General features: G+C 41.9%; 1 protein-coding gene across 1 annotated transcript in view; it reads left to right on the top strand.

Moving 5' to 3' along the window:
- PTH1R (parathyroid hormone 1 receptor) overlaps positions 1 to 21793 on the top strand; it is a 114498-nt gene that overhangs the window by 52915 nt on the left and 39790 nt on the right. Inside the window, 2 exon segments of the mRNA XM_070729821.1 lie at positions 3385 to 3490; positions 20683 to 20793. Of these exon segments, the coding sequence (XP_070585922.1) occupies positions 3385 to 3490; positions 20683 to 20793 (217 nt within the window).

Here is a 21793-nt window from a genome sequence, read left to right as displayed (position 1 = left end):
GGTGCCTCCTGTCCACGGCGCTTAAGAAGAAGCCTTTGTGAACCATGGAAGGAAAAGCAGGTTATAATGATCTCACCGGCTGATAGAGCGGCTTTTAAAGTTTGGCGAGCGGAAAGACCAAACCTGCTTTAATCATGCTGCAGCTATCCTGAAGAAATGCAGCGAAAGGAAAAAGGGGCTACGAGGAAGCCTAGACTTGGGGCACGAAAACAATATTTGACAATGGGCAAGACGGACAATGGGGTGGGGTGGGGTGGGAGGGGAGGGGAGAAGGTAAGGGAATGGAATGGGAATAGAATAGAACAGAAGAGACCAGGAATAGAATAGATAAAATAGGATGCGACAGGATGGGATAGTGTGGGGTAGGGTAGAACAGAACAGGAATAGAATAGATAGAATAGGATGGGAATGGATGGGATGGGATGGGATAGGATGGGATGGGTTGGGAATAGAACAGAACAGGAATAGAATAGATAGAATAGGATGGGAATGGATGGGATGGGATAGAACAGAACAGAACAGGAGTAGAATAGATAAAATAGGATGCGACAGGATGGGATAGTGTGGGGTAGGGTAGAACAGAACAGGAATAGAATAGATAGAATAGGATGGGAATGGATGGGATGGGATGGGATAGAACAGAACAGAACAGGAATAAAATAGATAGGATGGGATGGGATAGAACAGAACAGGAGTATAATAGATAAAATAGGATGCGACAGGATGGGATAGGGTAGGGTAGAACAGAACAGGAATAGAATAGATAGGATGGGATGGGATGGGTGCATATACTGTATGTGTGTGTTGTTCAAATTCCCATTCGACACAAAAAACATATATATACATATCCTGGAGTCTTTAAAAAACAGAAGAAAACTGGCATTAGATGGAGAACTCTTGGCCTCTTTTCCTGAGAAAAAACAGATTGTCTTTTAATCTACTTATCCAAAAAAAAGCTCATTATAGCACAATTCAGAGCATGAGACGGACAGCTTGTTCGTGTAATGGATAATTTGACTTAAACTTTAGGGAGGGTTCTTTTTTTCTTTTTTTCTTTTGCATTGTTCATCTATTTTTGCTGTTTCCTTTTAACAATTTATTTATGGCTGTGGCCAGAGTTTTTATAATCTTGGATAAAAACCGTCTGGTGGGTTTGTTTGTTTTTCCCTGCAGAAAACTAGACAGATAGATGTGTGAGTGTTGTTGTGTGTGTGTGATTATCAGAGAGAAAGACAAAGAAAAAAAATGTGATGGATGGATGGGTGGGTGGAGGATGAACGAAGAGATACGCAGATTAACAATGGATGGATATTGATAAAGGCGGTAGAGATAAATTAGAGAGGGGGAGAGATGGAGGGCGGGAAGGAATATAAAGAGAAGGGGAAAGAGAAATATGGATGAGTGAAAGGAGGGGGAGGGGAGGAACGGAGAGAGGGAGAAAAAATAAGGGTGGGTGGAGAGAGATGGAGTGATGATAGACAGACAGGCAGAGAGGGAGAGAGGAGTGGGTGGGTGGAGGGATGGATGAAGGGATGGATGGAGGGATGGAGGGATGGACGGAGGGATGGACGGAAGGATGGAGGGATGGATGGAGGGAGGGAGGGAGGGAGGGATGGAGGGATGGAGGGATGGAGGGAGGGATGGAGGGAGGGATGGAGGGAGAGATGGAGGGAGGGATCAGAGAGGAAGAAGGGGAGAAAAGGAATTTGGTTTGACAGGTTCTCGGTTGACAGAAACATCATTAAATAGGCACGTCTGTTACAGTTTTGCATGTAGTGTAAGGAATTGAGAATTCGGCATGAAGGCAATTAATTGGAAACTTAAATTATGTTAATAGATAAAAGGTTCCCGCTAACATTCTGGAAAGTAACATTATTAATGTCTAATATATCATCACTATAGTGAAAACCATTATCTTCCAGCACCTCTTCAGACTCCTAAAATTGCCCTGGGTAGACATCAAACACTTCTCATATAGATGTTATGAAAAATAGTTTGGCAAAACATTAAGAGGCAATTAATAGTGATTTTAATTCAAGCACTTCGGAGCTAAGGCAGATCACCAGGAGCAAACGTGAACGGCAGAAGGATTTAAAAAAGGGTTTTATTAACAATAATAGCAACAGAGGTGGAAAGGACCTAAGAGGTCTTCTAGTCCAACCCCCTGCTTAGGCAGGAAGCCCTACACTACTTCAGACAGAGGGTTATCCAACATCTTAAAAATTTCAAGTGTTGAAGCATTTATAACTTCTGGTGGCAGGCTGTTCCATAGATTAATTGTTCTAACTGTCAGGAAATGTCTCCTTAGTTCTAAGTTGCTTCTCTCCTTGTTTAGTTTCCACCCATTGCTTCTTGTTCTATCCTCAGGTGCTTTGGGGAATATGTTGACTCCTTCTTCTTTGTGGCAACCACTGAGATATTGGAAGATGCTATGATGTCTCCCCTGGTCCTTCTTTTCATTAAACTAGCCAGGATCAGTTCCTGCAACCGTTCTTCATATGTTTCAGCCTCCAATCCCTTTATTGAACCCTTTGCATGTGGTTTTTTTTTTAAAAAATATCCAATTTATTCTGTTTTTGGACAACCAAGCAGGGACAAAGGGAGGGCGGAAGGATGGAAGGAAAGAAGGGGAGAATATAATGGAAGGAAGGAAAGAGAAGAGGGAAGGAAAATATATAATGGAAGAAAAGAAAGAAGGAGGAAAGTAAGAAGGAAAGAATATAATGGAAGGGAGGGAGTGAGTGAGAAGGAAGGAAGGAAGGAAAGGAGGAAGGAAAGAAAGAAAGAAGGGGGAATATAATGGAAGGAAAGAAAGAGAAGGAGGAAAGAAAGAAGAAAAGAATATAATGGAAGGAAGGCAAAAGGAAGGGAGGGAGGGGGAAGGAAGGAAAGAAGGAAAAGAGGAAGGAAAGAAAGAAGCAGGGAATATAATGGAAGGAAGGAAAGAGAAGAGGGAAGAAAAAGGAAGGAAGGAATATAATGGAAGGAAAGAAAGAGAAGGAGGAAAGCAAGAAGAAAAGAATATAATGGAAGGAAGGCAAGAGGAAGGGAGGGAGGGGGAAGAAAGGAAGAAAGGGAGGAAGGAAAAAGGTATATATTGGAAGGAAGGAAAGAAGGAAAGCAAAAGGAAGGAATGAGGACAGGAGGGAGGAGAGGAAGGAAGGAAGAAAAAAGGAATGTAAGGGATGGAAAGATGGCAAAGGAGGGGGGGAAGAAGGAAAGAAGAAGAGAAGGAAAGAAAGGAAAGAAATAAAAAGAGAGGAATATAATGAAAGGAAGGGAAAAAAGAAAAGCTATGAAGAGGCTCCCAACCACTGTATAAAGCATGCAACCAGAAAGCATCTCATGAGCTGTTTCTCTCTCCTCCCCCCCCTCCCCCCCAAGGTGGACCGTGATGACGTCTTAACGAAGGAGGAACAAGTGATGATCCTGTTGAAAGCCAAGGCCAGGTGTGAAAGACACATACAAGCCAAGAGGCCCCACGTGCCAGGTGAGTGTGCATCTGGTTGCACCTTCCTCTCGGGTGCAACTTCCAAAGCCTTGTATTTATTTATTTATTCATTTAAAAAAACGAATGAATGTGTGATTTGGATGATTAGCCAGAGTGGTCCAAACGTGGCCAATTGAAGGCAAGTGGACTTCAAGTCCCAGAATTCTCAGCCAGGGCTATGATGGCTGTGGAATTCTGGGAGTTGAAGTCTGGAGAAGCCAAAAAAAAAAGTGCCTTTGTTGGAAAATCCTGGATTAATAAAAAGGAGGACTGAACTTGGAGGTTTCCTTGGAGGCATCTCATAACCCCACTAGGGAACATCATCAGTGCTAGAAGGGAGGGGAGTTTGTGGAGAGGAGGGGGAGGAAGAGGAGGATGGCAACAAATGTGAGGTCTTTGGTGCTCTCTGAGCTTGATGTTGTCATGACCCATGTAGGTAAATCAGTGCAATGTTTTCCTTCCTTCCTCCCTTCTTCCTCCCTTCCTTCCATCCACCCTTGTTTTTCCTTCCTTTGTTCCTTTCCTCCCTCTGTTCCTCATCCTTCTTTCTTTCCTCCCTTCTTCTTTCCATCTTTGCTGCATTCCTTGTTCATCCCTCCCTCTGTTCCTCCCTCCTTTTTTCCTTCCTCCCCTCTTCCTTTCTTCCTTCCATCCATCCTCCCTTGTTTTTCCTTCCTTCATTCCTTTCCTCCCTCTGTCCCTCATCCTTCTTTCTTTCCTCCCTTCTTTCCTTCTTTCCATCTTTGCTGCATTCCTTGTTCATCCCTCCCTCTGTTCCTCCCTTCTTTTTTCCTTCCTCCGTTCTTCCTCCCTTCCTCCCTCATCTTCTTTCCTTTTTTCCTTCCTCCCTTCTTCCTTCTTCCCTCCCTCCTTCCTTCCTCCTTCCTTTCTTCTTCCCTTCTTCCTTCTTTCCTTCCTTCCTCCCTCATTCTTTCTTTCCTCACTCCTTCCTTCCCTTCTTCCTTCCTTCCTCCCTCATCTTCTTTCCTTTTTTCCTTCCTCCCTTCTTCCTTCTTCCCTCCCTCCTTCCTTCCTCCCTCCTTCCTTTCTTCTTCCCTTCTTCCTTCTTTCCTTCCTTCCTTCCTTCCTCCCTCATTCTTTCTTTCCTCGCTCCTTCCTTCCCTTCTTCCTTCCTTCCTCCCTCATCTTCTTTCCTTTTTTCCTCCCTCCCTCCTTCCTTTCTTCTTCCCTTCTTCCTCCCTCCCTCCCTCATTCTTTCTTTCCTCTCTCCTTCCTTCCCTTCTTCCTTCCTTCCTGCAAAACTTGTCTTCCCTTTCAGTCTGGCATCTTCCAGGCAGAGGCTTCTCAAATAATCCACCGTGTCCTTCATTCTTGGGCCTCTGAATAGACCGGTCAGTTTCTCAGCCTTCTTCTGTCCTCTCATTTCTATACATTCCATTCCTATGACTTAGCAGAATACAGCCAGTCCTCCACTTACACTCATCTGTTTAGTGACCATTCGAAGTTCACAACTGCACCATGCCTGTTTCCCCACACTTATAACTATTGTGGCATTCCCATAGTTATGGGATCAAAATCCAGATGATTGGCAACTGACCCGTATTTATGACGGTGTTGCAGTGCTTCGGGGAGGAGTCACGTGACCCCGTTTTGTGACCTTGTGACGAGCAAAGCCCACAGGGGAAGCCAGATTCAATTAACAACCAGGTTGTTCCTTTACCAACTGCAGCAATTCACATAACCACCTGGGGGGGGGGGGAAGTCAGTTCTTATGTCAGCTGCGTCCCCTTTTTACAAATTTGGTTGTTAAGTGAATCACTGCGGTTGCTCAATCAGTCGCATTGTTGTTAAGTGAATCTGACTTCTCTGCTCGTCAGAGGGTCGCCAAAAAGGAATCACGTGACTCCCTTTATGGACAACACCATCATAAAGGCGAGTCAGTTGCCAGTGGTGGTGGGGGGGAACCAAGGACGTCAAGTCCCTTTGCTCAGTATTAACTTCGAACGGTCACTAAACGAATCGTTGTAAGTCAAGGACTCCCTATAACAAGGCAGCGGCTGAAGAATCTCGCCCACCCCATTAGTCAGGGGTCCCCGCATGGCGTGTTAACCAAACATTCCTCCATCTCGGCCCCGCTTAGCCCACTGCTCCCCCCCTTCCCCACAATCCAAGAGGCTGCTAGAAGTTTTTATTTTATTTTCTATTTTGGGAGTTTCTTAATTGGTGCCAGATGAGTTGAGTCGAAAAAGAGCGAGAGAGAGAGAGACGCAGAGCTGGATTAGTGAGTGTGCGGAGCGTGCGAGGGGGGGAGGGAGGGGGGAGGGGATGCGTGTGCGAGACACCCTCGGCCCCGGCTGCATTCTGCAGCTGTTCTTGCTCCGAACAATAGGACATATTTTAAGCAAGAATTTCCCCCTTTAACGCCTCTTGGAAGTTTGGGGTTTCTCTCTTGCTAGGCAAACATCCCTAAAAAAAACAAGCACGGTGGGTTCAAAACCACGTGAAATTTTGCTTCTCGGCTGATTTTCCCACGCTCTGAATCCCCCCCACCTCCCTCTAAAGGAAGGAAGACCCTGGTGATTTCTCACTAAATCAATGTATTGGCCTGAAAGCTTCATAGGCAAGAGTTTTTCCCCAGCTATACATAACATAATGCAATGCAATGCGATGCAATAACATAACATAACATAACATAACAACATAACATAACATATAACATAACAATAGCATTTAGACTTATATACCACTTCATTGTGCTTTGACAGCCCTCTCTAAGCGGTTTACAGAATCAGCCTCTTGTCCCCAACAATCTGGGTCCTCATTTGACCCACCTCGGATGGAAGGAAGGCTGAGTCAACCTGGAGACGGTGGGCAGATTTGAACCACCAAATTGCAGCTAGCAGTTAAGTGAAGTAGCCTGCAGTGCTGTACACTAACCACTGTGCCGCCTCGGGCCTATATATAATAATTTAATTTAATTACTTAGATTTATAAGCCACCCTTCTCCAAATGGACTATAATATATAATGCAATACAATACAATACAATACAATATAATACAATACGAGTCTACGGAGAGGGGCGGCATACAAATCTAATTAATAATAATAATAATAATAATAATAATAATAATAATAATAAACAATACAATACCATAACATACCATAACATACCATAACGTAACGTAACGTAACGTAACGTAACATAACATAACATAACAACATAACATAACATGCTGGTACTGTTAAAAGGTGCTATTGCTAATATGTTTTAAGCCACCCTGAGTCTAAGGAGAAGGGTGGCATAAAATCGAATAAGTAAATAAATAATATAATATAATATTAATATAACATAACATAACATAATTAATACAATACAACACAACACAACACAACACAACATAATACAATACATAGATACAGAATATAATAATTTATTTTAAAATGACCTGCGAGTTGGCTGACATTCAGCCACATTACCCTCTTGCATTTTGGAGCAAAGATAACCCCCAAATTAACGGGACAGCAGGCCACCTTGGAAAAAATAAAACTTTATTCCAGAATAAAAAAACGTGAAGTAAATGGTCCACTTGTCAATAAAATTGAACTGACTGAAAATTCTTGGCTTTTTCCTCTTCCCAAAAGAAAAATAAAATAAAATTTATAATTTACGGATTTGTGCTAATTGCAGCAAGCCAGGTCATGTGATCTTCATTCATCACCTTCCTAGCACAATTCACTTAATAACTGAAATGATTTTCTTAACAATCATGATATAAAAGATCATAGAATCAATTACAATTCACTTAACAACCAACTTGCTTAGTAATGGAAATTCTGTGCTCCACTCGCAGTTATAATTCGAGGATTCCCTGTAAAAGAAGGCGTGTTTGTTTCTTTGTTTGTCATCTATCCCTCCATCCAATCAAAATTCATGGGCGGGACTTCCTTGAAATCTTCAGGAGGGGAGGCTGAGATGCTCTCTGTGTTCCAATTGGGCCATTAGGAGAAGGACCGAGGCTTACGATTGGTTGCTGGTCTCCTCTGTGTTTTGATTCTAGCTGGAGTAAAGTTAGAGAAAGTTTTCGCCCAAGGAAAGGTCTTTTTTTTTTCCTAAGCAAATCTGGCCGAGGAGTGGGCCCAGTCACGCCTGCTTGGCCTGGAATTAATTAGCGTGAGCTAACGAGATGCTGGGAATGAAGTCAGAATTAATTAGGAGGAAATAAAGACACTGCACAAGAATGCGACAGAAGTGGTTTCAAGAGGAAGGCAGGCTGGTGTGGGATTTTTTTTCGTTTTTTTATGAGCTCTTTTACAACTGGTCCTAATTCAAGCACCTTTAGGGACCTCTATCATTATCTGTAGCCAGACAAGTCCATTTGAATGAGGGTCTCGTGCTTTTGAGCAGAAGGTTGGACTAGATGACCTCCAAGGTCCCTCCCAACCCCATGATTCTTAAATTAAGAGGCCCTTGAGTAGCCAGAATAGATTGTAGCAGTTTTGCCCAAAGTGAATGGACTTATCCTTGTGGTGTGACCAGAACGGAACACACTCAAAACCGTAGAAATGGTGGTAGACTTTAGGAGAAACCCTTCCACCTCTCACAATACTAGACAACACAGTATCAACAGTAGAGACCTTCAAATTTCTAGGTTCTATCATATCTCAAGACCTAAAATGTTCACCTAACATCAAAAACACCATAAAAAAAGCACAACAAAGAATGTTCTTTCTGCGCCAGCTCAGGAAGCTCAAACCGCCCAAGGAGCTGCTGATCCACTTCTACAGAGGAATCATTGAGTCTGTCATCTGCACCTCCATAACTGTCTGGTTCAGTTCTGCAACCCAACAGGCCCGACACAGACTTCAGAGGGGAATCAGAACTGCAGAAAAAACCATTGCTGCCAACCTGCCTTCCACTGAGGACCTGTAGACTGCATGAGTCAAAAAGAGGGTGGGGAAAATATTGACTGACCCCTCGCATCCTGGACACAAACTGTTTCAACTCCTACCCTCAAAACGTTGCTACAGAGCACTGCACACCACGACAACTAGACACAAGAACAGTTTTTCCCCGAACACCATCACTCTGCTAAACAAATAATTCCCTCAACACTGTCAGACTTTTTACTAAATCTGCACTTCTATTTCTACTAATTTTTCTCATCATTCCTATCATCCTTTTCCTCCCACTTAGGACTGTATGGATGTAACTTGTTGCTTGTATCCTAAGATTTTTTTATTAATATTGATTGTTTCTTCATTGCTTATTTGACCCCTATGACAATCATTAAGTGTTGTACCTCCTGATTCTTGACAAATGTATCTTTTTATTTTATGTACACTGTGAGCATCTGCACCAAGACAATTTCCTTGTGTGTCCAATCCCACTTGGCCAATAAAGAATTCTATTCTATTCTATTCTTTAATTCCCAGAATTCTCAGCCATGGCTATCTAGGCTGGCTGTGGAATTCTGGGAGTTGAAGTCTGCAGACCAAACTATTGCCAGAGTTGGAAAATGCTGGATTATGAAGGAGGAGGAGGAAGAGGAGGAATGTAGGGTCCTTGGTCCCCTCTGAGCTTGGTGGCTTTTCTTGCAGACGTTTCACGACCCAACTAGGTAACATCATCAGTGTTAGAAGGAAGTGCAGTTTGAGGAAAGAAGAAGGAGGAGGAGAGATGAGGAGGACTGTGGGGTCCCTGGTGTTGTTGCTCATCTATGGAGTATTTGAAGGGTGGGGACTTCATTGGTATGCAAATTGCAATGATCATGTAGGTTATATTAGGCATAAATGTATTTTTATAAATAACCACAAGGTGGCGAATACATATCCATCTCCTGTTTTTCACACAATAACAATGCCTTTCATACCTAAAACGGGACTAGAACTCACCGTCTCCTGGTGATTGGCCCAAAATCACCCAGCTGCCTTTCATACCTAAAGTGGGATTACAAGTCTCCTGATGATTGGCCCAAATTCATTGACATTCAGGACTAGAATTCCCTTTCTCTTGCTGATTGGCCCAAAATCATCCAGCCTTTTTTTCGTGGTTAAGATGGGACTAGAACTCACTGTCACCTGGTGTTTGATCCAAAATCAACATTACTCAGTAAACCTTCCTACTATACTAGCTTTGTATTCTTTCAATCTCATTCTCCCCCCCCCCCCTCCTTCTTCAACCGGATTCAAATCCACACTCAACTCTAGGTGCCCTCTTTGGCTTTTCTCACCTACATCCTGGGATCTCCTGGTGGTGCCCCACCCAAGTATTTATCTGGATTACTGCTTCCTTTGCGGATCGAAGCTCCCATTCCAATCCCTGCCTTAACATATGCAGATTCTGTGATTGAACCCGATATTTCTCTCGCTAAAGAATGCATTTGTTAAGTGAATTTTGCCCCCAAAGTACAGCATTTCTTGCCATGGTTTATTAATAACCTGGTTGTTAAGTGAATCTGGCTTCCCCATTGACTTTGCTTGTGAGAAGGTTGCAAAAGAGGATGACGCAGGTTTCACCCATCGTGAATATGAGTCGGTTGCCCAACACTGTTTCCTTTGCCGTTGTAACTTTGAATGGTCACTAAATTAAGTATTATCAGTCAAGGACCAATGGTACCGTTTTATATAGCGATTTCATTTTATATAAAAAGCAGGAGCCAGGGGAAAAAAGAGATGCAAAATTTTAAAGCCTGGGCAAACGATGAATCGGTTACGTTTATTCTCTCTGCCTTTTGGCGGTGCGGAAAGAAAAAATAAATGGACAGAAATGGAGTTTAACGGTAATTAAAAGCCTGGAGAATTTCGTGCATTTATTGTATAGATGCTAGCAGGGTGTTTTTTTTAAAGAAAAAAGAAAAAACACAAGAGGAAACAGATTTTAAGGGAGAGACATCAAAGAGACCTAAATTTACTCTAATGGAGGGAGTCCTTGACTTACGACCAAAGTAGGGAGCAGGATTTCTGTGGCTAAACAAGGCGAGTTGCACCCAGTTTCATGACCCTCCTGTTGTTGAGTCCCACTCGATTTCACGGCCACCAGGCCGTGATTATAAAGGGAACCAATGCAGTTGTTAAGTGAATCACATGGACTTTAAATGAATCCAACTTCCCAGAAGGTCGCAAAGGACGATCGTGTGACCCCAGGATGCTGCAAGTTGCCAAGTGCCAAAATTTTGATCTTACGACGGGGACTGTCGTAAGTGTGAGGATTGGTCATAAGTCACTTTTTTCAGTTGTTACGGGGGTCGTTATACAAATGGTTGCAAGTCAAGGACTACCTGTGGGGCTCGAGATCCAGGTAGTCCTCCACTTACGACCATTTGTTTAGTGACCATTCTCACACAAGGAATCCATCTTGCCTTTCTTCAGGGAATGCTCAAAGTTACAACCTGATTTCAAAATCTTATTTGTGATGGTCGTTAAGTAAACACAGTGGTCATTAAGGGAGCCCATAGTTTATTTTAGGCTGGTTTCGCTGAAAATCAGAAATAAATGTGGGACTTTGGCAAAACTGCTGTAAAATGAGACCTTGACTCTGTAAATGATTGTCGTGATTTCAAATGTGGGTTTTAGATATAGGTAATCCTCGACTTAACAACCACAGTTCAACCCGAAATATCCTGTTACTAAGTTAAGAGTGAAGCCAATTTTGCCCTGTTTTATGACTTTTCTTCCCACGGTTGTTAAGTGAATCCCTGGGACTTTTCTTCTCACGGTTGTTAAGTGAATCCCTGGGACTTTTCTTCCCACGGTTGTTAAGTGAATCCCTGGGACTTTTCTTCCCACGGTTGTTAAGTGAATCCCTGGGACTTTTCTTCCCACGGTTGTTAAGTGAATCCCTGGGACTTTTCTTCCCACGGTTGTTAAGTGAATCCCTGGGACTTTTCTTCCCACGGTTGTTAAGTGAATCCCTGGGACTTTTCTTCCCACGGTTGTTAAGTGAATCACTGGGACTTTTCTTCCCACGGTTGTTAAGTGAATCACTGGGACTTTTCTTCCCACGGTTGTTAAGTGAATCCCTGGGACTTTTCTTCCCATGGTTGTTAAGTGAATCACTGTTAAGTGAATCATTCACTTAAATGATTAACAACGTCATATTCAGTTTGAGATTATGGATAAGAGGATAAATTCGGCCAATGAAACTGATCTGTGGGAACTGATGATACGATAAGACAACGTAAGAGGATACGTGGTCAGTAGAATTCAAGACCGAGGAATAAAGAATAAATTAGAATTACCTTATAATATGTAAATAAATATACTGTACTGCTCCAAAAAAAAATTAAAGAGAACACTCAAATAACACATCCTAGATCTGAATGAATGAAATATTCTCGGCAAATAATTTTTTTAATTTTTCTCTCCAATCATAATACAGTAAAGTAATATTCTCATTGAACATTTCATTTGCACAATTATTCCATTTGCACAACAGCATGTGAAATTGATTGTGAATCAGTGTTGCTTCCTAAGTAGACAGTTTGGTTTCACAGAAGTTTGATTTACATGGAGTTATATTCTGTTGTTTAAATGTTCCCTTTATTTTTTTTTGAGCAATGTATATTGCTCTTAAATTAAAATGGTACTTAGAAAATATGCCCCCCCATCTTGGTGGAGGGGTATGAATGTTGTTTGGTGGTGGATACTTTGAACATTGAGCACATTGTTAGGTTTTGAGTGAATGTTTATTATTATTATTATTATTATTATTTTATTTATTTATTTTGTCCAATACACAATGAGGGTTTTAGTGGGTATATATCTATATACACATAGTAAAATACATGTGAAGGTTATAGAGGAGATACCCATAGTAAAATATATCTAAGAAAGAATAGAAAAGAAGAAATAGGAATAGAACATATCAATGAAAGAATAGAAGAAGAGATATAGGAATAGAAGGAAGGTATAGGAGATATAGGAGAGCAATAGGACAGGGGACGGAAGGCACTCTAGTGCACTTGTTCTCGCCCCTTACTGACCTCTTAGGAATCTTTATTATTATTATAAAAACCAATTTAAAAATTCATTTTAAAAATGCCTTTGTTGCTTTCAAACGGTCACTAAGTGAACTGTTGTAAGTTGAGGACTATTTGTACCCACAAGAAAATCCATTGTGACTTCAAATGGCCGCGAAGCATGATGTTTTAGGTCCAAAATTACCAATAATAGCAACCAGCTAGTCCTGCAGCATGCAGGGGTCAGACTAGATGACCTCTCAGTTCCCGGGAGAGCGGATTCTCATCGGGAAAAGCGTCCCGTCTCTCCCCACTTTTCCTTCCCGCCCCGAATCCACCAAGAGAAATTCTTAATTGTTTCAGAATGCCTTTAAATCGTTCGCACTCGACATCTCCCATCTGGAACCGGTTGTGTTCTTCTCAATTTGTCAGCCTTCCTCCACTTAAATTTGTTCCAGCCCATTTCGCCATGTTTATGATCGTTAGGAGAAAAAGAGAGCAAGAAAAAGAAAATAATAATGTTTGCATAAGAATTCCGAAGGCAAAACAAGCAAATGGGGTGGATACTTTGGGGCAGCTTTTGCAAAACGATGCATTAAACTAGTGTTTTAACAATCGCACTGAGAACAGGAAACCTTCGAGGCTCAAATTTATTCTCTTGTTGTACACACTGCCCGCCTCCCTACACAGCCATTTCTATTTCTGAGAAGAGGAAAAAGAGAATATTTGTGGCTCAGGGTTGACACGGAGTGGGTGGGTTCCTGGTGGTCTTTGAGCCAGGTGGATTTCTTGCAGACGTCTCATGACCCATCTAGGGGACATCATCAGTGCTAGAAGAGAGGAGGGGAGTGAGAGGGTGGGAGGAGGAGGAGGAGGAGGAATGTGGGGTCCTTGATACTCTCTGAAGTTGGTGATTATCTTGTTAGACATCTCATGACCTAGCTAGGGAACATCATCAGTGCTAGAAGAGAGGAGGAAGAGGACAGGATTTGAAGAGAGCAGGAGGAGGAGGACTGTGGGGTCCTTGATATTCTCTGAAATTGGTGGGGGGGTTTTCAGACGTCTCATGACCCAACTAGGGAACATCATCAGTGTTAAAAGAGAGGAGGGGGAGGAGGGGGAGGAGAATGACACCCGTCTGGTCCTTGGTGATCTTTGAGCTAGGTGGTTTTCTCATAGACATCTCATGACCCAACTAGGGAACATCATCACTGCTGGACCCTAGAACCGAAACATTTAAATATATTAAAGACCCATGATCAAAACATTTAAATATATTAAAGGGTTAAATAAGGTCCAGGAGGGAAGTGTTTTTAATAGGAAAGTGAACACAAGAACAAGGGGACACAATCTGAAGTTAGTTGGGGGAAAGATCAAAAGGAACATGAGAAAATATTATTTTACTGAAAGAGTAGTAGATCCTTGGAACAAACTTCCAGCAGATGTGGTAGATAAATCCACAGTAACTGAATTTAAAGATGCCTGGGATAAACATATATCCATCCTAAGATAAAATACAGAAAATAGTATAAGGGCAGACTAGATGGACCATGAGGTCTTTTTCTGCCGTCAGACTTCTATGTTTCTATGTTTCTATGTTTCTAACCCTCCTTCTAGCACTGATGAAGTTCCCTAGTTGGGCCATGAAATGTTTGCACCCAGCTCAGAGACCACCAGGGACCCCACGTTTCTGCTTCTAAATGTTTTCAGCCTTTGCTATAACAATGGCATCGCTCTCGTCCACAACACCTAAAATTAGACTCCCGTATGTTTTTAGGGTTAAGTACAAAACCCAGAAGTGTTTTCCAAATGGGGAAAAAAAAAACCAAACCCTAGATAAATTATTTTATTTAATTAGCTCAATCAGTTTTGGGATCTCTGCCAGCCCCATCATTTCACTCCACTATTTGTGGGGAAAGGACTGTGAGTTCCCACCCTGGTGCATCTATGGTTCTCGCCAATGCGCCAGCTAATTGCTAGAACATTGATCTCCGTTGTTTAGTTATTAAACGTTGTTTAATCCCAGGTGCCTCTTTCTTCCTCCACCTCATAAATAATGCTCTTATTTGCTGGGCCAAACTGCCCTGTCAAAATCGGATAGGTTCAATCGAAACACACGGGTGTGTATTTGCTAGACCTCATAGCGTGGAGAGTGTCCAAAACACACACACACAATTCACGTTTTTGACGTGGCTGGAATAATTTTCCTGTCTCCAAGGCTCAGCATCTTTTGAGTTGGTTGCTGTTTTCCTAACTTCAAAAAAAAGAAGAAGATATAAGACCAGCTTTGCTCCAGAAAGGCTGGAATGGTTGACGTTCTAGATACAACTCATTCTGTAGAAGAAGGAATACCTAGAACAATATTTCTCATTCTTGGATACTTTAAGACATGGAGGACTTCAACCCAATAATTCCCAGCCACCCATGCTGAGATGTAGGGATAGCTTCCCTCCAGATGGGGTGGGATGGCTGACGTTCTAGATACAACTCATTCCGTAGAGGAAGGAATACCTAGAACAATATTTCTCATTCTTGGATACTTTAAGACGTGGAGGACTTCAACCCAATAATTCCCAGCCACCCATGCTGAGATGTAAGGGTACCTTCTCTCCAGATGGGGTGGGATGGTAGACATTCTAGGTCTAACAATGGTTCCAAGCTATAGAAGGTATATCTAGAACAGTGACTCTAATAAATAAATATATTTTAAAAAATAGAATTATTTTATTGGAATAGAATTATTTTATTGGCCAAGTGTGATTGGACACACAAGGAATTTGTCTTTGGTGCAGATGCTCTCAGTGTACATTAAAGAAATACTGTATATCTATCTATCTATCTATCTATCTATCTATCTCTATATCTATCTATCTCTATCTCTCTCTCTCTCTTTCTCTCTCTCTATATATATATGCATATATATATATAGAGAGAGAGGTTTATTCTCTGCCTTGTAAGGCAGAAAATAAACCTCTAGGCTACAGTATCCAATCCCTTCATATATATATAACATGTTTTTGCTCTAATTTTTAAAATTAAGGGAGACTAGGATAGTCTATATTCTATATGTATATTTCTCTCTATATATATATTTCTATTCCTATATCTGTTCTTTCACTGATATATTTTATTCCTATATCTTCTATTCTTTCTTTGATATATTTTACTACGAGTATATCCTCTATAACCTTCATTGTGTATTGGACAAAATAAATAAATGAATGAATGAATGAATGAATGAATGAATGAATGAATGAATGAATGAATAAACAAAATTTGTCAAGAATCATGAAGAACAACACTTAATGATTGTCATAGGGGTCAAAGAAGCAATGAAGAAACAATCAATATTAATAAAAATCTTAAGGATACAAGCAACAAGTTACATCATAAGTGGGAGGAGATGGGTGATGGGAAGGATGAGAAAAAACTAGCAGTAATAAAAGTAAAATAAAAATTATTTATTTATTTATTTGTGGGCATGCTTGTTTGTTTATTTGTTTGTTTGTTTGTTTATTTATTTATTTATTTATTTATTTATTTATTTATTTATAAGACAGTAGGAAAGGGACTTACTATTGTTTGTTTGTTTGTTTGTTTATTGGATTTGTATGCCGCCCTTCTCCCTGGACTCGCAATAAACATAGAATACATAATAAAACAATTTGATCCAATTGATAACAATTAAAAGACTGAAAAAAACATCCTAAAAACTAAAAACATTCAATTATCATTCACTCAATCAATAATTTATTCTAAACACATTTGTTCATCCGGGGGGGAGGGGGGAGAGAGATCTAATATCCCCAGGCCTGGCAGCAAAGATGATTCTTCAAACTTTTTTGGAAAGTAAGGAGGGTGGGGGCAGTGCGAATCTCCGGGGGGAGCTGTTTCCAGAGGGCCGGGCCCCCCACAGAGAAGGCTCTTCCCCTAGGCCCTGCCAACCAACATTGTCTGGTTGATGGGACCCTGAGAAGACCAACTCTGTGGGATCTCACCAGACGCTGGGATTCATGCGGCAGAAGGAGATTATTGTTGTTGTTGTTGTTATTATTGTTGTTGTTATTGTTATTATTGTTGTTGTTATTATTATTATTTTAATAATAATAGTAATAGTAATAATAATAATAATAAATAAAATAGTAAAATAATAAAATAATAAAATAATAAAATAATAAAATAATAAAATAATAAAATAATAAAATAATAAAATAATAAAATAATAAAATAATAAAATAATAAAATAATAAAATAATAAAATAATAAAATAATAAAATAATAATAAATAATAATGAATAAAATAATAAAATAAAATACTATTAGTAATAAAAGTGGATCAAGGTTGAGAGACCTCATCTAGAGCCCTTCATCCCTCTCTGACTTAAGAGAAAACTACCAACGTTTTCCTGAATTATGGAATACAGTATCCCAAATTTCTCCCAGTCCCTTGTGGGTTTTTCCCCTCGACGTCTCCTCCTCACGGTTCTCCAGCCGGCACATTCGGCCAACTTGAAAAGGGGCCTTTGGTTGATGGGCAGCGTTGGGAGGAGATTTCCAGTCTGTGTCACCTGGAAATTTTGAGTGAAAAAATCTCCCGTCCTGGAAGGAGGCCATCTCCAACCACGTCTGGCCATCGCGGGCCAAGAAAACGACAGAGATCTGTTTGTGAAGTTCTGCTGGCCTTCACAAGGGAGCCTTTCCCCTTAATCGTATTAGCTGGATTTAATTTATTGACCTTCCTGGTTGAATCATTATTTGGTTGGGGGGCAGGAGGTCCACCCTTTTCTCTGGCCTGCCTGGTGGGCATCTCCTGGCGGTGGGAAGGCGAAGCTCTGATGCCTTCCCCAGATGTGGTCTTTGGAGCAGCAAGAGACGGGCAGTGTCATGCTGGCCCTGCCAGCGATCCCAGATGTTCCTGCTTTGGGGGACGTCAGTCTGGAGGGCATAAGGTGGCAGCTGGCTTGCATCTTGGTCTGTTGGCCCTTCTTTCCTGCCCCAGATTTACTTACATAGCTATCTACTTTCCTCTTATTTCCTTTTCTTTCTCTCCTTCCTTCTTTCTTTCCTTCCTCCCTTTCTCTCCTTTTTCCTTCCTTCCTTCCCTCCCTCCTTCCTTCCTTCATTTCCTGTCTCCCTTCTTCCTTTTTCTTTCTTTCTCTCTTATTTACTCATTGCTTTCCTTCCTTTTATTTTTATTTTTATTTATTTTATTACTTACATAGCTATCTACTTTCCTCTTATTTCCTTTTCTTTCTCTCCTTCCTTCTTTCCTTCCTCCCTTTCTCTCCTTTTTCCTTCCTTCCCTCCCTCCTTCCTTCCTTCATTTCCTGTCTCCCTTCTTCCTTTTTCTTTCTTTCTCTCTTATTTACTCATTGCTTTCCTTCCTTTTATTTTTATTTATTTTATTACTTACATAGCTATCTACTTTCCTCTTATTTCCTTTTCTTTCCTTCCTTCTTTCCTTCCTCCCTTTCTCTCCTTTTTCCTTCCTTCCTTCCCTCCCTCCTTCCTTCATTTCCTGTCTCCCTTCTTCCTTTTTCTTTCTTTCTCTCTTATTTACTCATTGCTTTCCTTCCTTTTATTTTTATTTATTTTATTACTTACATAGCTATCTACTTTCCTCTTATTTCCTTTTCTTTCCTTCCTCCCTTTCTCTCCTTTTTCCTTCCTTCCTTCCCTCCCTCCTTCCTTCATTTCCTGCCTCCCTTCTTCCTTTTTCTTTCTTTCTCTCTTATTTACTCATTGCTTTCCTTCCTTTTATTTTCTCTTTCTCTCTCTCTTCCTCTCCCTCCTTCTCCCTTTCTTGCCCTCCCTCCCTCCTTCCCTCCTTTCTCTTCTCCATTATTCTTTCCCCCCCCCCTCTCCTTCCCCCTGTCTTTTTCTAGTACTCTTGAGGTTTCTCTCTCCCATTTCTTTCCAAGCACGGCTCGTCCTTCCCGTAATAGAACCACCGCAAGGGCACAACAGGCTCAGCCGGCCTGTGGTTGCCGCTGCCCCGTTCAGAGTGCCAGGCTAACCCAGGGGTGATTTATATCCTATGCTGCTACGCAAACACCCTGGGAGCCGGGTTGGCGAATCTTTCCTTGCCGAGATGCAGGCGGGTGTTGTGGGCTTCCCATGTGGAGCAGATGTTGAGGAAGGAAGGGAGGAAGGAAGGAGAGAGAGAAAGAAAGAGAGAGAGAGAGAGATGAAAGAAAGAGAAAGAGAGAAACAAAGAAAGAAAGGGAAAGAGAGAAAGGAAAGAGAGGAAGGAGGGAAGGAGAAAAGAAAGAAAAGAGAGAAAGAGAAAGAAAGAAGGAAAGAAAGAGCTAAACAAAGAGGGAAGAAAGGAAGAAAGAAGAAGAAGAGAGGGAGGAAAGGAGGGTGAAGGGGGGAGGAAAGGAGGAAGGAGGAGGAAAGAATGGAAGTAAGGAATGGTGGGAGGGAGGGAGGGAAGGAAGGAGAGGGGGTGGGAAGGAAGAAAATTGGATGGAGAGAGGGGGAGAGTGAGAGGAGGGAGGGAGGAAAGAAGGAAGGAAAGGAAATACAAGAAAAGGGGAGAAGGAGAAAAGAAAGAAAAGAGAGAAAGAGAAAGAAAGGAGGAAAGAAAGAAAAGAGAGAAAGAGAAAGAAAGAAAGAAAAAAGAGCTAAATGAAAAGGGAAAAAGGAAGAAAGAAGAGGAAGAGAGGGCGGAAAGGAGGGTGAAGGAGTGAGGAAGGGAAGGAAGGAGGGGGGAGGAGAGGAGGAGGAAAGAATGGAAGTAAGGAATGGTGGGAGGGAGGGAGGGAAGGAAGGAGAGGGGGTGGGAAGGAAGAAAATGGGAAGGAGAGAGGGGGAGAGTGAGAGGAGAGGAGGGTGGGAGGAAAGAAGGAAGGAAAGGAAATACAAGAAAAAGGGAGGGGAAGGAGAAAAGGAAGAAAAGAGAGAAAGAGAAAGAAAGAAGGAAAGAAAGAGCTAAACAAAGAGGGAAGAAAGGAAGAAAGAAGAGGAAGAGAGGGAGGAAAGGAGGGTGAAGGAGCGAGGAAGGGAAGGAAGGAGGGGGGAGGAAAGGAGGAAGGAGGAGGAAAGAATGGAAGTAAGGAATGGTGTGAGGGAGGGAGGGAAGGAAGGAGAGGGGGTGGGAAGGAAGAAAATGGGAAGGAGAGAGGGGGAGAGTGAGAGGAGAGGAGGGTGGGAGGAAAGAAGGAAGGAAAGGAAATACAAGAAAAAGGGAGGGGAAGGAGAAAAGGAAGAAAAGAGAGAAAAGAGAGAAAGAGAAAGAAAGAAGGAAAGAAAGAGCTAAACAAAGAGGGAAGAAAGGAAGAAAGAAGAGGAAGAGAGGGAGGAAAGGAGGGTGAAGGAGCGAGGAAGGGAAGGAAGGAGGGGGGAGGAAAGGAGGAAGGAGGAGGAAAGAATGGAAGTAAGGAATGGTGTGAGGGAGGGAGGGAAGGAAGGAGAGGGGGTGGGAAGGAAGAAAATGGGAAGGAGAGAGGGGGAGAGTGAGAGGAGAGGAGGGTGGGAGGAAAGAAGGAAGGAAAGGAAATACAAGAAAAGGGAGGGGAAGGAGAAAAGGAAGAAAAGAGAGAAAGAGAAAGAAAGAAGGAAAGAAAGAGCTAAACAAAGAGGGAAGAAAGGAAGAAAGAAGAGGAAGAGAGGGAGGAAAGGAGGGTGAAGGAGCGAGGAAGGGAAGGAAGGAGGGGGGAGGAAAGGAGGAAGGAGGAGGAAAGAATGGAAGTAAGGAATGGTGTGAGGGAGGGAGGGAAGGAAGGAGAGGGGGGTGGGAAGGAAGGAAATGAGAGGGAGAGAGGGGGAGAGTGAGAGGAGAGGAGGGAGGGAGGAAAGAAGGAAGGAAAGGAAATACAAGAAAAAGGGAGGGGAAGGAAAAAGGAAGATAGAGGAGGAAGGAAAGAAAGAAGGAAAGAATAATAGAGGAAGGGAGGAAGGAAACTCCCAAATTTTATCGCATAATTTCTGCTTTGATGGAGGGTTATCTCTTCTGATGTGTCAAGGAAACATATTCCAGGAAGAAAAAAAGAAGTATTGTTAAGATTACACAGTTGTGTTGAATGTTTATGCATATGTGCATTTGCACCTGATTTTATAACTGGTTTTGCCATGGTCGTTAAGTGAATCGTGTGCCTTTAAGCGAATCCAGCTTCCCCACTGACTACGATTGTCAGAAACCACTAGGAAGGTCAAAGGGAGGTGGCTGCACCTCAATGGTTTTCCACTCCACCCGTCCTTCTCCCGTGGGGGGGGGGGGGCTGCGCCTGACCTCCCACCGCTCTCCAACGCCCTTCTTTGTGTCTTGCAGACGGGTATTGTGCCCCCGAGTGGGACAAGATCGCTTGCTGGCCGGAAGGGGCCCCAGGGAAGGTGGTCTCCATCCCCTGCCCAGATTACATCTATGACTTCAACCACAAGGGTGAGTATCTCGGCCTCTGCCTCTGCCTCTCTGTATGTGTAGACACACACACAAACACACACACACACAGATCAATAGCAGACTAAGATATATAGATCGATAAAGTAAAATTGATAGAGATCCATCTGTCATCTGTTTAATCCATCTGCACATGTCTACTATCTATCATCTGTGTTATCTACGTCATCTGTCTGTCTGTCTATCGATCTGTCTATTGATCTATCTATCTATCTATCTATCTATCTATCTATCTATCTATTTACTTATCTATCTATCTATCTATCTATCTATCTATCTATCTATCTATCTATCCATATCTATTCAACCATCCATAGAAACATAGAAACATAGAAACATAGAAGTCTGACGGCAGAAAAAGACCCCATGGTCCATCTAGTCTGCCCTTATACTATTTTCTGTATTTTATCTTAGGATGGATATATGTTTATCCCAGGCATGTTTAAATTCAGTTACTGTGGATTTATCTACCACGTCTGCTGGAAGTTTGTTCCAAGGATCTACTACTCTTTCAGTAAAATAATATTTTCTCATGTTGCTTTTGATCTTTCCCCCAACTAACCTCAGATTGTGTCCCCTTGTTCTTGTGTTCACTTTCCTATTAAAAACACTTCCCTCCTGGACCTTATTTAACCCTTTAATATATTTAAATGTTTCGATCATGTCCCCCCTTTTCCTTCTGTCCTCCAGACTATACAGATTGAGTTCATTAAGTCTTTCCTGATACGTTTTATACTTAAGACCTTCCACCATTCTTGTAGCCCGTCTTTGGACCCGTTCAATTTTGTCAATATCTTTTTGTAGGTGAGGTCTCCAGAACTGAACACAGTATTCCAAATGTGGTCTCACCAGCATTCTATATAGCGGGATCATAATCTCCCTCTTCCTGCTTGTTATACCTCTAGCTATGCAGCCAAGCATCCTACTTGCTTTCCCTACTGCCTGACTGCACTGTTCACCCATTTGAGACTGTCAGAAATCA

Source organism: Erythrolamprus reginae, chromosome Z (assembly GCF_031021105.1).
Source record: "Erythrolamprus reginae isolate rEryReg1 chromosome Z, rEryReg1.hap1, whole genome shotgun sequence".
In the NCBI taxonomy this organism is placed as follows: domain Eukaryota; kingdom Metazoa; phylum Chordata; class Lepidosauria; order Squamata; family Dipsadidae; genus Erythrolamprus; species Erythrolamprus reginae.
Note: the sequence above shows the minus strand (reverse complement) of the source record. Positions and strands in the feature narration are given on the sequence as shown.